The sequence below is a fragment of the Carassius carassius genome, chromosome 39 (genome assembly GCF_963082965.1).
Source record: "Carassius carassius chromosome 39, fCarCar2.1, whole genome shotgun sequence".
Taxonomy (NCBI): Eukaryota; Metazoa; Chordata; class Actinopteri; order Cypriniformes; family Cyprinidae; genus Carassius; species Carassius carassius.
In genome coordinates, this window is record NC_081793.1 from 13,839,452 (window position 1) to 13,854,543 (window position 15,092).

A 15,092-nucleotide genomic window follows, 5' to 3' on the forward strand; every position below is an offset into this window, starting at 1 on the left:
TCAGATGAAATGTTGTCAGGCCATATGTCAGTAAAACTAATTTTCCTGTCCTTTCAGCCAGTATACTGCTGCTGAACATAACGCAGATCTGACAGACATTGTAAAATACAGCGTCTTCTCGACATGATGTAAACACACTACCTAGCGGAAGTGTTTGTGGGTAGGTCAGAGTGTTCGTATTTTACAGGCGGATGGGGATTATGCAAATGTGCTATCTTCTGATGTATATAGGTAACAGGCAGAAGATTCTAAAATATAATGACTTGTTAACTCATCTGAACTAGGTTCAGAATCCACTTTTTTGAGACAATATCTTTATTTATCATGCACCTTTTTTGATTAACAACTTTGCAGACTATTTACATTGAATGATACCTATCTTACAAACTGCAAAAAAATTTTTTTTCAAAAACCCATATGACCTGCTCTTTAATTTATCAGCAAATTTTCTTATTTGGTCGATAACGCTAACAGTAAGAATGAACATTTATCGGCCGATACCGATATGGTGGCCGATATGGTGCATCCCTAAAAAAAAAAAGAGGAAATCAATAACTTTTGTAGCTTTTAGGATTAATCTATATTTAATCTAGAAAACTTTATTCAGTTTCTTTATATTTCCTACTTACGACATTTGAGTGACATTTATTATAATGGGTTTATGTGAAGTTCACTTAAATTAGAAGTTGTTATTTTTAAAGTCTATTAAATATTAAAATTGATAGCTCTCAAATACTGTAATGTTGAATAGCTATAATCAATCGTTAAATATTAGAAATAAAAAATTAATTTAATAGAAAAATCACCTTGTCATAAAAAAGATGCCATTAAACAAATATTAAAAATATACTTTGTTGTTTCTACATTAATTTTAAATATTTGAATGTGAAATTATTGCAATATAAAAGTATATTTAAAAACTTTAATGTTAGATGGAATTAATCACGATTAATTGCAATTTTAGGAAAAAATGTGATTAATTAGTTAATTTTTTTTAATCGATTGACAGCACCAACTATATCTGCACCTCAGGAAACATTATAAAATAACTGTAAAAATGCATTTCATTTTTAAAATGTGATGCAAAAATAGTGCATGTATATTAAGTAAATCCAACATATTATTCTTACCAGAGAAGATTTTGTGATTAATACTCGTTTCAAGTTTTATATCCTATTAATAGATGTTTTTAATCAATTCAGAGTTGTCAAAGCTGACATCATGCAGAAGAAAAGTTTAGTGTTGAAAAATCCGGTTACCCTACTGCTGAAACAGCTCAGACAAAAGAGTTTTTATTCTGATGTCTTTATTCACCTGCCTCGCCTTGTGCTTTTTATTTGAGATTGAACCTCACTGAGATAACGGCTTGAGTAATGATGGGCAAATGTAGTCCACCCTCTGCCCTTTTTACTCGCCTGTCTGTTTCTCTCTCTCTCTGGTGGTGCAGCACGACCCGAATTACAAATTAGTGCAGGCATCACACTCTGACTGTCAGTGGAGATCTTGAGGTCCACCATAACCAAGAACTAGAGTGCCCGCTCTGTCGCCAGGGGCGCATCTGTGGAGATGTCGGAGGATGGCTTGACAGCAAATGAAAAATAACCACAGGCAATAAAAGCCATCGCTGTCCAGGGGCTCCCACAGAGGTATCTGGTGTACACCTGCCTGGCCTCTCTATCTTCAGGCACGACGGCTGTCCAATAACGGACACGACTCGAGCCGAGAGTTATGAGGTCCCTGTTTAACCTGCGGGCGATGATTAAAATGTTCATTAACACAGTTCATTAACAGGTGATCAGGTACGTCATCCCCCTTGCTGAAGACCACCTGGCCCCGCCTACGCCGCTGCTCATCTCCACTCTGCTGTGAACGCACCCCTCTGATTAATAAAGACCAAGCTCTCTCAAACACGACGGGGAACCGCATTAGTCAAAGTAAACACAATAACCCACATTACCCACACACGGCTGCACACTCATCTACACCTCTCTACCAAAGCAGAGGCGCGAACAACAAAACGGCTTCACTTCCCAACGGGGAAGAGTAAATACAATCTGCCTTGTAATGAATTTGAAACATGAAATTATTAATGCTTTTCTGGCTGTACTAGTGAATAATGGCCTTCACTGACTCATTAACATTGGAGACGGGCAAAGCCCGGCACGTTTATTCGTTTTTAAATAGCACCCAGATCCATTTCCTGAGCTAAGATTCATTTAGCCTGTCAGAGGCTCTGTAATGAATGCATTACAAGTCAAAGAGGGTTGATGAAGCAGCGATTCCATTGCAATTTTAGTGCCAAAATCTCACACTGTGATAGACCTGGGCAGCATATGAATAGTCTGAGAGTGTACACTATAGTTGATGAAGAACTAACTACTTACTGTGTAGTATACACTGAAAAAGAAAAAGATAAAAAATGATCAAGCTAGTCCTTTTTGACTGGGAACACCAAATTAGGTAAAGGATTTTCAGCACAGTATAAATTAACCACAAGAAACAACTTTCAAAGTACATTTAAAAACAATTATGTAAATTAAAGTAATTTAGTGTGGTTAATTACATATCTAAATATTGAAAGAAAGAAAAAAAGACAGAATTAATCATGCCCACCAACATTCAAATGGTTGAGGTTGGTAAAATGTTTGTGCTGATGTAATGTTGATGGAAAATGTTTGAATGTTTTTGAAAGAAGTCTATAACGCCAACAAAGGCTGCATTTATTAGAATTAAATGTCATTACTCTCACTTTGATAACGGTCCTTGCGGAATAAAAGTATAGATTTCTTAAAAAAAAAAAAAAAAGTTGCAAAAGTTTTTGTTCAAAAAAAGCTAACAGAATGGAAAAGTATGAAACAGTTTTTTTTAACTTTTTTTCTGAAATTATGCAAACTGTCAGCTAAAAAAAATAAAATAAAAAATAAACGGCACAGTGTTAAAATACTAATTAGAGCATCACTGCTAAAAATCTTTTTTTACAAATTAAAAAGGGGAAAGGAATCTAGATAAAACTGTTGACCACAATAATCGACTAGTTGGTTGTTGGACAGCTAGTCAACCTCTGTGACCCATTCCTGTAAATTCTTATTTCACCCTACCCAGATAAAGATTTATTTATTATAACAAGCCGCAGAACTACAATCCATCATCTGAGACAAATGTAGGGTTCTCTCAGCTCGGGTTATCCCAGAACTGATGACTCTCCCTTTCATCCACATTTCCGGAGAAAAGAAAAGAAACAAAAAACGGAAACCCCAGCTGTTTCTGCTCTCTTTGCAGCCTCTACAAGTGACAAGACACTTAACCTCTCTCAGTTGCATGATTTCCTGTTCACTTCCAATGCCTAATAAAAGGATATTTGATGTGGGAATGAAAAAGACTCTTCAATTTCACATTTTGGTGAAGCGAGGCGTTTATCTAATTGCATGCTCCAATCAAACACTTGCAATAACGTGATAGCAGTTCAACTTTAGAGAATCACAAGGAATTATTTTTAAACATATCATGATCTCAGAAGCTTGCATTCACCTAAGATCACATTGGTAGCACACTATCATTAAAGCAAAACTTTCAAAAGAGCTCATATCATGTGCGCACAGTCTGACAGGACATGACAAAGTCTTGTATTGTGTGCTTGTATATCAGTTTGATGTGTCCCTACCATCATTTTCAGTTGCTGTTCAACGTCAAAGTCAGAGTATAGTACGGACACATCATTATCCCAGAAGACATGGAGGGAGGAATCATTTAAGCCCTGTTCTACAATCTAGTGAGCTGCATCCCTGTCTACAGCCTACACAGACAACATCCTTACAGTCACAGAACCTCAAAGGTGAGTGCTCTACATAGGCAGTGCACCATATAAATATTGTAGACTTAAATAGTTTGATGATAGTACTATGCAAAGATAGCTCAGTAATAAGTATTTCAAAAAATCTAAACAAAACACCTGAAAATTTAAATTCAGTCATTATTTACTTAAAACTGTATGCTAGATTAGACTAACCAAATATGGAAGTATTTGAAATATTTGAAAAATAATTTGTTTACACCAAACTACTTTAATTGATACTCGTAAAAACAAATTACATCACATCTTTTCACTTGAGCTGGTCACAATGCATTCTCGGAATGCATTTTCTGTGAAGGATACATGCAATGCTATTATAAAATGTGGGTAAAACTGCATAACGTTTGGTTAAAGGCAAGGAACCACAATGCCTAACATCAAGTTGAGAGCACATCTTCAATGCTTTAAAATGCAGCCTCCATAGACAGCTCACTAGGTTTTCGAAAAGAGCATTAGACTCGCATGTAGTCACCTCTATTATGCTTGTATTATTTCTTGCAACCATGGAGAGAGAGAGCAAGGAAGAGAGAAAGCAATGGGGAAATTTGCATCAATAGTGCTATAGGTGCATCCAACAAGGAGCCATAATAGACCAGCACACACAGCATGATCCAGCCGTATAAAACTCTTTATTAGGCATCCATTTGGATGGTTTCTCTGAGGCTTACTCTCCAGTGGGTCTCTTCCACACACAGATCTGACTGATACTGTAATACCTCAACGCAATGACGAGCTGTGAGAGCTCCAACTACTGATCTGTGAAGATGAGCATGTTTGTCAAATCCATTAAAGAGATATAAAACGCAATCATAAAGGTTCGCAACCAGTTGGTGATGAGTGTGCATCACCCAGTTAGCTGGATTTATAGGAGGGCTGAGATGCTAACAACCCAAAAGGAATTTTAATAAACGCTTTGCATTTCAGCTCCTGCAGGGCACACTTTTACTTTGATTATAAAAGCGTGCTACCACACTGAACTTACTGCATGGAAAAATCTTACAATGTTCATCTGATGCAAGCTGTTGATGAAATGATGTAGAGATAATTGAAATTCCCACCAAATCGCAGAAAAAACTGTGAAATTATAGACACAGGCTGTTCAAACATATGACAGCATCCCACTGAGGGATGTCATGTCATTCATCACAAACATGCTAATAGTCTGCAGAAGCGAAGGAACAAGTGCAATCCAATATTTTACATTTTTTTTAATTAGAAAATTTTGGGACCCTTCTAAGCCCTCCAGGGGCTTGGGATTTCTGCACATCCAACACAACACTGCACAGATAACAGTTTTCTTTTTTTTTCTTCTTTTTTTTTTTGCACAAATTATAATTAACAGTCTTTTCTCCACAAAATCTTTCATGTTAATGTGTCTGACTTTGATAAGGTGGTTTTATTTGGTTTTAAGTTTAAAAAAGTTTCAATGCTACTAACCACCAAAGTATATGAAAATGGCTGTATGTTATGAAGTGGCGACATTTTATCAAACATGCTATCGTATGAGAACACTGCCTTACCATCATTGCCTTGGCTGCCTTCCCTTTTCAGCATTTGGACAGCTCCAACATATTTCTTCAGCTGGACCTTCAGAACTTCATTTTCTCTAAAATAATAAAAAAATATATATATAAAAGAGATCAAATGTGCATAAAGGCTGTGGTGTTCAACAAGAAGCTATTTTATATTTAAAAACAACATGTTAATTAAACATAAAATTTAAAAATGAGCAGGCTCTCAGAGAACATGTGGAGTTATTTTACAATAAATAAAGGCAAAGCTAAACATGCAATTAATTAAAATGGACTGAAATTCTTAAATGGATTAAATTTTTTAATTACATTTTTTTTATAAGTTTGATCATTTTCTGTAATTGTTAATTGTAAATAAATGAAAAAAAATAGACTGATAATTTGCAGTTTAGGCCTATTTATTAGCAATGTTACGATCGGGTTTCTTTTGTCTGTCTGTCTGTCAGTCAAGTGCGAAGCAAGATGCAACCCACAGCAACGTGTTATGACAACATCATCTCAGATAGTCAATAATTTGTTACTAAAGTGCACATTAAAATATATATTAGGGATGCACGATCATGATTTTTCATGGCCGATTCCGATACAGATTTTTTTACGAGCAAACTGGCCGATACCAATTTCCGTTTTTTTTTTTTTTTATCTTTAAGCAACAAACAAGAAAGAAGGAAAGTGTGTATAAACAAGATGTTTATTTGGTATTTAATAGGCCAAACTGGCTTTTAGCTATTGAGAACAATAACCATAACCATCTGAAATTAACAGCAGTAACTGCACAGTAAGTAGCCTTCATTCAATACAAACATAGATGGTACAGACATCAGCATTTAGCTTTTGTTTTTGAATTGCGTTGAAACTACATAGAACTGGCCTTAAATTAAAAGATAACTGTAACCATGTGAAATTAAAGGCAATAACTGCATAGTTCTACAGTCCAAACAACACAATCAACACACATTCAGCATCAGCATTCAGTATTTTAGTTTTTAAATTTGGTTTTAAATTTGGTTTTAAAGGTCTTTACCAGTGAGACTAAATAAAAGTATGCTATATAAATATTATTCCAAAAAGTTAAAATATAATAATGTTGGTGCGAATAAAACAAAGATGCAAAGTGTTTCATTCATCCAATTAAACAAAATTAGGGTAATGATTCACATCTATATTTTTTTACTTGAGCCAATGAAAAATAAATAACTATTGTCTCAAGTTAAAAAATATAGATGTGAATCATTACCCTAAATTTTTTTAATTGGATGAATGAAACACTTTTTTTCAGTGTGCTACAGCAGGTGATTTTAAAATCAAATTCAGTCGATGTAATTTTAAGGTAAAATAAAAATAATCATCCTATACAGCACTGACGTTTACTTCTGGCTTTTCAAACATGTATGCAAGTTCTACTTTGCCAAAAATAAATAAATAAATAAAAATAAAGTTTTGTCACAGTTTAGTCCGTTTCTTTTCTCATCCAACATGTGAGAAGTTAAGCTGAACATCCCTTCACTGTCTCCTCTTGTGCAGGGCGCGGACAGGTACAGTACGCTCACGCAGCTTCAGTGAGCGCTGGAAAGGGGCTCTTACTTTGTGCAGTAGGCTGTTTGCTTCCTGTTATCTGTGCCTCAGACATGTAGCGCTGCACTTCCAGTGCTGAACGGCTGCCTGTGTCCTGGGCACAAATTTCGAAATACTTCCACACAAATGGCACAGCGAATGATTACAATGTAGTCTGTGCACGCGGGCGCACTTTTGGAAAAAACGGCCGAAAAAAGACCAAAAAACGAATTCTGGCCGGTCAACCGGTGCATCCCTAATATATATATATATATATATATATATATATATACAACCCGATTTCCGGAAAAGTTGGGACGTTTTTTAAATTTTAATAAAATGAAAACTAAAGGAATTTCAAATCACATGAGCCAATATTTTATTCACAATAGAACATAGATAACGTAGCAAATGTTTAAACTGAGAAATTGTACACTTTTATCCACTTAATTAGCTCATTTAAAATTTAATGCCTGCTACAGGTCTCAAAAAAGTTGGCACGGGGGCAACAAATGGCTAAAAAAGCAAGCAGTTTTGAAAAGATTCAGCTGGGAGAACATCTAGTGATTAATTAAGTTAATTGATATCAGGTCTGTAACATGATTAGCTATAAAAGCTTTGTCTTAGAGAAGCAGAGTCTCTCAGAAGTAAAGATGGGCAGAGGCTCTCCAATCTGTGAAAGACTGCATAAAAAAATTGTGGAAAACTTTAAAAACAATGTTCCTCAACGTCAAATTGCAAAGACTTTGCAAATCTCATCATCTACAGTGCATAACATCATCAAAAGAGTCAGAGAAACTGGAGAAATCTCTGTGCGTAAGGGACAAGGCCGGAGACCTTTATTGGATGCCCGTGGTCTTCGGGCTCTCAGACGACACTGCATCACTCATCGGCATGATTGTGTCAATGACATTACTAAATGGGCCCAGGAATACTTTCAGAAACCACTGTCGGTAAACACAATCCGCCGTGCCATCAGCAGATGCCAACTAAAGCTCTATCATGCAAAAAGGAAGCCATATGTGAACATGGTTCAGAAGCGCCGTCGTGTCCTGTGGGCCAAGGCTCATTTAAAATGGACTATTTCAAAGTGGAATAGTGTTTTATGGTCAGACGAGTCCAAATTTGACATTCTTGTTGGAAATCACGGACGCCGTGTCCTCCGGGCTAAAGAGGAGAGAGACCTTCCAGCATGTTATCAGCGTTCAGTTCAAAAGCCAGCATCTCTGATGGTATGGGGGTGCATAAGTGCATACGGTATGGGCAGCTTGCATGTTTTGGAAGGCTCTGTGAATGCTGAAAGGTATATAAAGGTTTTAGAGCAACATATGCTTCCCTCCAAACAACGTCTATTTCAGGGAAGGCCTTGTTTATTTCAGCAGGACAATGCAAAACCACATACTGCAGCTATAACAACAGCATGGCTTCGTCGTAGAAGAGTCCGGGTGCTAACCTGGCCTGCCTGCAGTCCAGATCTTTCACCTATAGAGAACATTTGGCGCATCATTAAACGAAAAATACGTCAAAGACGACCACGAACTCTTCAGCAGCTGGAAATCTATATAAGGCAAGAATGGGACCAAATTCCAACAGCAAAACTCCAGCAACTCATAGCCTCAATGCCCAGACGTCTTCAAACTGTTTTGAAAAGAAAAGGAGATGCTACACCATGGTAAACATGCCCCGTCCCAACTATTTTGAGACCTGTAGCAGAAATCAAAATTGAAATGAGCTCATTTTGTGCATAAAATTGTAAACTTTCTCAGTTTAAACATTTGCTATGTTATCTATGTTCTATTGTGAATAAAATGTGCTCATGTGATTTGAAAGTCTTTTAGTTTTCATTTTATTCAAATTTAAAAAACGTCCCAACTTTTCCGGAATTCGGGTTGTATATATATATATAATTTAATCAGCCCTGAATTCTGATCCTTGAGATCACCTCAGGACATCCCTGCTATTAATGTTAAAATGACTTCCAAATATAATGCTGATTGGCTATAAATATTGATTTTATTCCCAGAAACTGAAAAGATATTAAATTAATACAGTTAGCAGTATTATCGGCTTGTTGTATTCCTCATAGGTCAAGTCACTTGCGTCTGATAAATTAAAAAATGCTTATGTTTTAGTATTCATATCAGTGAAATTGTCCTTGACAGCAGTTGGTAATAAAGGATTTTTAAAAAATATTTGTTTAACAGTATCTTATTTTGATTCTACACCAACTGGAGGATTCAGTGTTTAAATGTGTTTATGATTGCACACTTTTAAATGTTAGGTGTGATTAACTGCACTTAACATGATTATTTGCTATTAAATCACAGAAAACTGTGCAAATTGTTTTTTTTTTCAAATCCAGGAACTGCTTTACACAAAGTGTGATAAGGCTGTTCTGGGGAGCAAGATGTGTGTGTGTGTGTGTGTGTGTGTGTGTGTGTGTGTGTGTGTGTGTGTGTGTGTGTGTGTGTGTGTGTGTGTGTGTGTGTGTGCGTGTGTACACGTATGCAAGCTTGCTTACAAGGCTTGTTACTGGTGGTTTGGGAAAATCAATCAGAATCAATCCAGGTTGTGTTACTGTGAAAAACATCCATTCCTGTTCCTCCAGGACACCTTTTGTAACTCGCTTATCACTGCCCATTTCATACCCTACAATAGAGGGAGAGAATGAAGGAGATCCAAAGGTGTCTGGCAGGCTCTCAAAGGAGGGGACTCAGTCGTTTTTCACACCGGCGAGCTGTGCACGATTCCGCGGCGATTTAATTAAAGTTAATAAGTGACAGCTTCTCTATAGGGAGGACTCGGCAAGTCAGGTGTGCCACATTGATCTTCTCTATTGCCCCTGCAGAGCGAAGCTAGTGTATTCATACTAGAAGACTAAGATCTATAGCACAAAGTGGGGGACTGCTGGTGTCCCTCTGAAGGGCATATGGGTCATTTAGTGGTCTACTTAATGAGTGCCACCTTGAACATAAAATAATATCATTCTCTTCAAAGTAATAGTTGCATTAGTCTGAAAGTTCTAGAATTAATGCAAAAAGGCCATATCACAAAAAGACCACTGTTCTTAATACACCAGGTCAGTGTTTTATCACTTTAAAGCCCTGTAACAAGTTTTAATTAAACCATTTAACTTACCTGAACTTACCTGAAATATGTCTTTCTTTTTGTATTCGAAAATACTGTGCTATGTGCTCTATACATGTACTCACGTGCACCAAGAAGAGAAAAAATTATTTTAAAAACCAAAAAAAAATAAAATAAAATATAATTGATAAAATTCAATCATTCAATTCATCATACATTTCTATAATGTATTTTACAATATTTTCTATAATGTATTTTAAATCCTTTTATTTCATAAGTGTACCCCCCTCCCCACGTTTTAAATTCTTATTATCCAATGAAAGGATAATTTTTTGTGAATTTTTTTCAAAAGGATTAACAATGCAGATCAATTTTCACAGCCTTCTTTTATCATATTTACCAAAGGGGCTGATATTTTTGGCCACCACTATATGCCCTTCTGATTAAATTACAATAAATGCATCATTAATATTTGAACAAAAGTGTTTCTTATGATCTTGTTCTATATAAAATATTTTTATTAAATCATAAAAATAATAATAGAAAAAAAAACAATTAAAATAGGTCACTGTATAGTAAAATGCTTACTAAAGGCGGGCGTACACGGTGCAAATTTTTTACGAGTTCGCATGCGATTTTTTAAAATCGTGTATGCTCATACGAATCAATTTAATTCGTATAAATTCGATAAATTCGTATCATGTGCGAGGAATTACGAGCCGAGCAGAGTGCCTTACAAGCACTTCCTGACCTCCCGATCATTTTTAAACATGTCTAAAAATTTTGTGAGCTATCGGTTTGAATTTGTGACGTGTGCGGTTGTACGAGCCGATTTGTTGATCTATAGACGTAATGGTTTTCTATACTGTACAAACTGTATATTCTATCCAGAGGCGTCGTGCCCATTCAAAGTGAGGGGGCACATGCCCCCTCAGATTTCTGAGCCAAGTGGATTTTAAATGCAGCTTCCAAACGAAAAGAAAAAAAAAATAATAATATTTTTTATATATTTGATACAATCACAGCGGTGTGATTAGATCGTTCAGTGCACAGCATCAGCTGCTAAATTCAAATCTGCGTTCGCTGGCTGGCGCTGAGCAAGAGACAGACGCGTTCGTACAACGCTTCATGATAACCAATCAGAAACTATTCTGTTGCGCTTATGGATGCAATGGCCAATCAGAGACGTCCAGAAGAGTCATCACTGAAACGCGGTGTTTTGTTCACTTGCTCGCTGACTGAATTATTTAGCGAATTCTCTCATCAGAAACAACAAAAAGTGCAGATGTGCGTACGAATGTAAGTAAGATATTCGTTTCATAATGTAAAGTGCTTCAGTGATTTTAATGGGAGTTTTTGAGAGTGCCTGAACTCTGGCTAGACTGAATGAAAATGTTTTTTGATAATGTAAATGTTCTTTACTCTCTGTAAAATGAAAGTGTTAAAATAAGTATCTTACAATATTGTTATTAAAATTTACATTAAATGCAAAATATTTTATGGCATGATATGGCACTTAAGTAAAAAGTCAGGTTTTTATGTGTAGTTAATAGATTACACTACATTTCCATATATTGATCAAATAACAATCTATAAAGGTGCAAAACGCGTTTACCTACACATATTTGAGAAACGAGATATTTCCTGATATATTAAGCATGTTTGGAATTGTTTTGAATAAAAAGGAAAAAAAATAATAAAAAAAATAAGCCTATATCAGTTATACAGTGCTTTCGAAGAATGACTTATACTCCCCCCCCCCCCCCCCCCCAAAATGTGCCCCCTCAAAAATCATGAATGCATGACGCCCCTGATTCTATCCCCATACACTACCTCTATCCATCACGGAAAATTTCAATTATACACCGTTTAGTATTTTTTTTAAGCCATTTGGTTTACGAGGGCACAGGAAGTGTCCTCATAAACCATGTTTATGTTTTAATACCCATGTCATTATAGATATTTGTGTCCCCATAAACCCCACACACACACACACACACAATCACACACACACACTAGGGTGACCAGACGTCCCGGATACTTGTTGCTGAAAAAGAACCTGCATGTGTAGGAAACAGTCACGGCTTGTATCAATATTTTATATGCAGTTATAAGAGAGGGAGAGCAGTTATATTAGGCGCGTTCGACTTGAAGCAGCGCTGCACAGAATGATCACTTGTATGACATCAAAGTACGGCGAGAGCGATTTGAATGCATTGGATCCGTGTGCTCTCTTATCGCTCTCGCGGTACTTTGATGTCATACAAGTGATCATTCTGTGGAGCGCTTCTTCAAGTCGAACGCGCCTATAAACTTCGTGCGATTGCTTCGGAAATTGACTGGTCGTAAAATCGTGTCGTATATCACCTCATCCGTACGATTTTCAGATAAACCCACTCGTGACGTGTGCGTGGACATACGATCTTCCGACCATCCCAATTCGCACCGTGTACACCCGCCTTAAAAAAGTAATTTGTTAATCCCTGTTCTAGAGGTATGTGGTGCCTCACCAGCTTAAATCAACCATGCTGAATGCAAAATTATATTTCGCAGAAATCCACAGAAGTTCCTTCAGCACAGCAAATGTACGGCCTTGACATGACAGCAGTCTAGATGCCCTTCCCAGAACCCATTTCCATCTCCCTAAGGCTACAGGTAAATAAAATGTCAAACACAGAACCGGCATTATGCAGCAGCTGCTATTATCTTAAGTGTTACAAAATGTGACGATTACTGAACCAAAACAGAGGTCAAAGACAATTCAATGCCAATCAGAAGAGAACATTCTCCAAGGCTAAACCGAACGGAAAGTACACGGAACAGCCGACTGGCGGACCCTTCAGAATCAGATACATAACTGAATCAACTTGTAAACAAGACCAACCCTGTGTCAGTTTGTCTAAACAGGCTGATGAAGAGCAAGTGGAGGGATGCACCATCCAGGCATGATGCAGATGTCACCAGCATGATATCGAGTGTGGTTTTTCCCCCATAATCCTCTCTTTGACAAAGCGTCATACTGACAAGCCTGCCTCCTGCTCTCAGCCGCTGTCCTCTTACTGAGCTAAATTAACTTGTTCATTCACTCCCCACATTATCCCCCTAAGAAACCACTACATGAGAGCTGATGAAATGCTCACAAAAGCAAGATGTCTCTTCCAATAACATAGCAGCACTTCAGGAAGACAAAAACCCTGGCAGCTCTGCAGCGTTCAGCAAAGTATTATTATTCACAACTAGCCCTTGGTCTGTTTCTGCTCGTCCGGTTGAACTTGGACATGACAGAGTAGGAGAGCTTTGTATTGACTGTAGCCTGAATGTGAGTATGAGAGCATTTTGGCCTCTTTCTGTATGGTTCCTGCTTCTTAAATACTGCCCACTGAGCCAGGCTGAATCAATGGAGCTAAGCCCAAGAGCACGGCTCATAGGTGCTTCCTCCGAGCACACAGCCACACCGAGCGTTTCCGCACCTTATTTTTAGTCTCTATTGACTGGGACAGATTAGATTTGAGACATAAAAACTGACTGGACCCTTAACATTTGAGACTCTGAGACAGGAAGCAACGAGACAGAAAGACATGTTTTACTTAAGTAGTAATCAATTTGATGACACTCAAACTTGAAGTTAATTAATACACAAAATGCTTAAGGGTTTCTGATCATCTTATAGTGAATAACTGCAACTGTGCTAACATTTGTCATTCCTTGGTTAGTCTCCGCGACAGACTTTTTCTGACATTGATTTTCACCATAGACTTTTTAAAATGCTTCAACGAAGAGTTATAAGCCTTACTAAAGACCACAACACAAAATATTAGCAGCACATTTGATTTGACCATGAAGAAAGCATTTTTAAAAATGTAATAAAAGGAACAAATAAGGTATATAAGGTATAAATACTACACAAGGACTGAAAATAATATAAACTATTATTTAAAAGATTGTGGTCAGTGTGTGTGTGTGTATATATATATATATATATATATATATATATATATATATTTTTTTTTTTTTTTTTTTTTTTTTTTAAATAAGCTTTGAACTTTCTATTCATCAATGAATTCAGACAAAAAAGTAACATGATTTCAAAAATGAATATTAGCAGTAATCAACTGTTTTCAACACTGATAATAATATGTTAATATGTTTTGCACCAAATAATCATATTAGAATGATTTCTGGAGGATTATGGGACACTGCAGAAATGGCTAATCTTGGATGGCTTGTCAATGGGTCAGCTAAATTACTTTATAAATGTAATTTTACTGAAATAGAAAACGGTTAGTATGATCTAAACACAATTTGGCAATATGGTTGTTTTTAACAGTATTCATGCTTAAATAAGTGCAGCCTCAGGGAGCATAAGACACCTCAGTCAAAAACAACCTCAAAGCTCAAGTCTTGAAAGCTTGATTTTTTTTGTTTTTATTGTTGTGCAATTTACTTTTTTTAATTAAAAAAAAAATCTACAGTGCTTCACATGCAGGTCAGATAGCTGTTTTCTATCTAAGTAGGTGGTGTTTGGTTTAAAATACAATGTGGACTAGACTGATAGACGGCCTATATGAGACTGCTCGATTACTTTCTAGTGAGTACCTCATGAGAGCTTGGACTTTGGCTGCATGTCTCTCCTCTAGTTCAGCCAGTCTCTTCTTCAAGCTGTCCACATCCTGCCTGAGCCCAGCGGAGTGCTCCATCTCTCCATCCAGGAGACTGCGCAGAGATCTGTGCCAAACAGTATAACAACAGTTAGTCACATACACACACATCTGACCCTTTTTTTATCTTTTTAATCTTTAATGACTAGAAGTGCACATGACAATAACCCAGCTGCACATTATGGCACTTTTCACAAATAGGGTACAAAAAAGGTTAGACATTCATTGAAACTCAAGTTTTGTTTTGTCTTGTTTTTTTGTTTTCAGTGAAATCTCAATATTACATATTTAAGTTATGACGCTAGTTATTTTTTATTTTCTATTTCTATTATATAGTTCAAAACCCTGAAATACACAACAGTTCAAATATTTGGGGTCGGTACGGTTTCTGAAAGTATGCTCACCAAGAGT

The 15,092-nt window shown here is 36.6% G+C and overlaps 1 protein-coding gene across 1 annotated transcript in view; it reads right to left on the minus strand.

The window, feature by feature from the left end:
* Positions 1-15,092, minus strand: part of LOC132121424 (sorting nexin-29-like) — a 146,065-nt gene that overhangs the window by 100,548 nt on the left and 30,425 nt on the right. The window contains exons 13-14 of the mRNA XM_059530782.1: positions 14,620-14,748; positions 5,371-5,456 (exon numbers count right to left, since the gene is read on the minus strand). Coding sequence (XP_059386765.1) covers positions 5,371-5,456; positions 14,620-14,748 — 215 coding nt within the window. The remainder of the gene's footprint in view (positions 1-5,370; positions 5,457-14,619; positions 14,749-15,092) is intronic.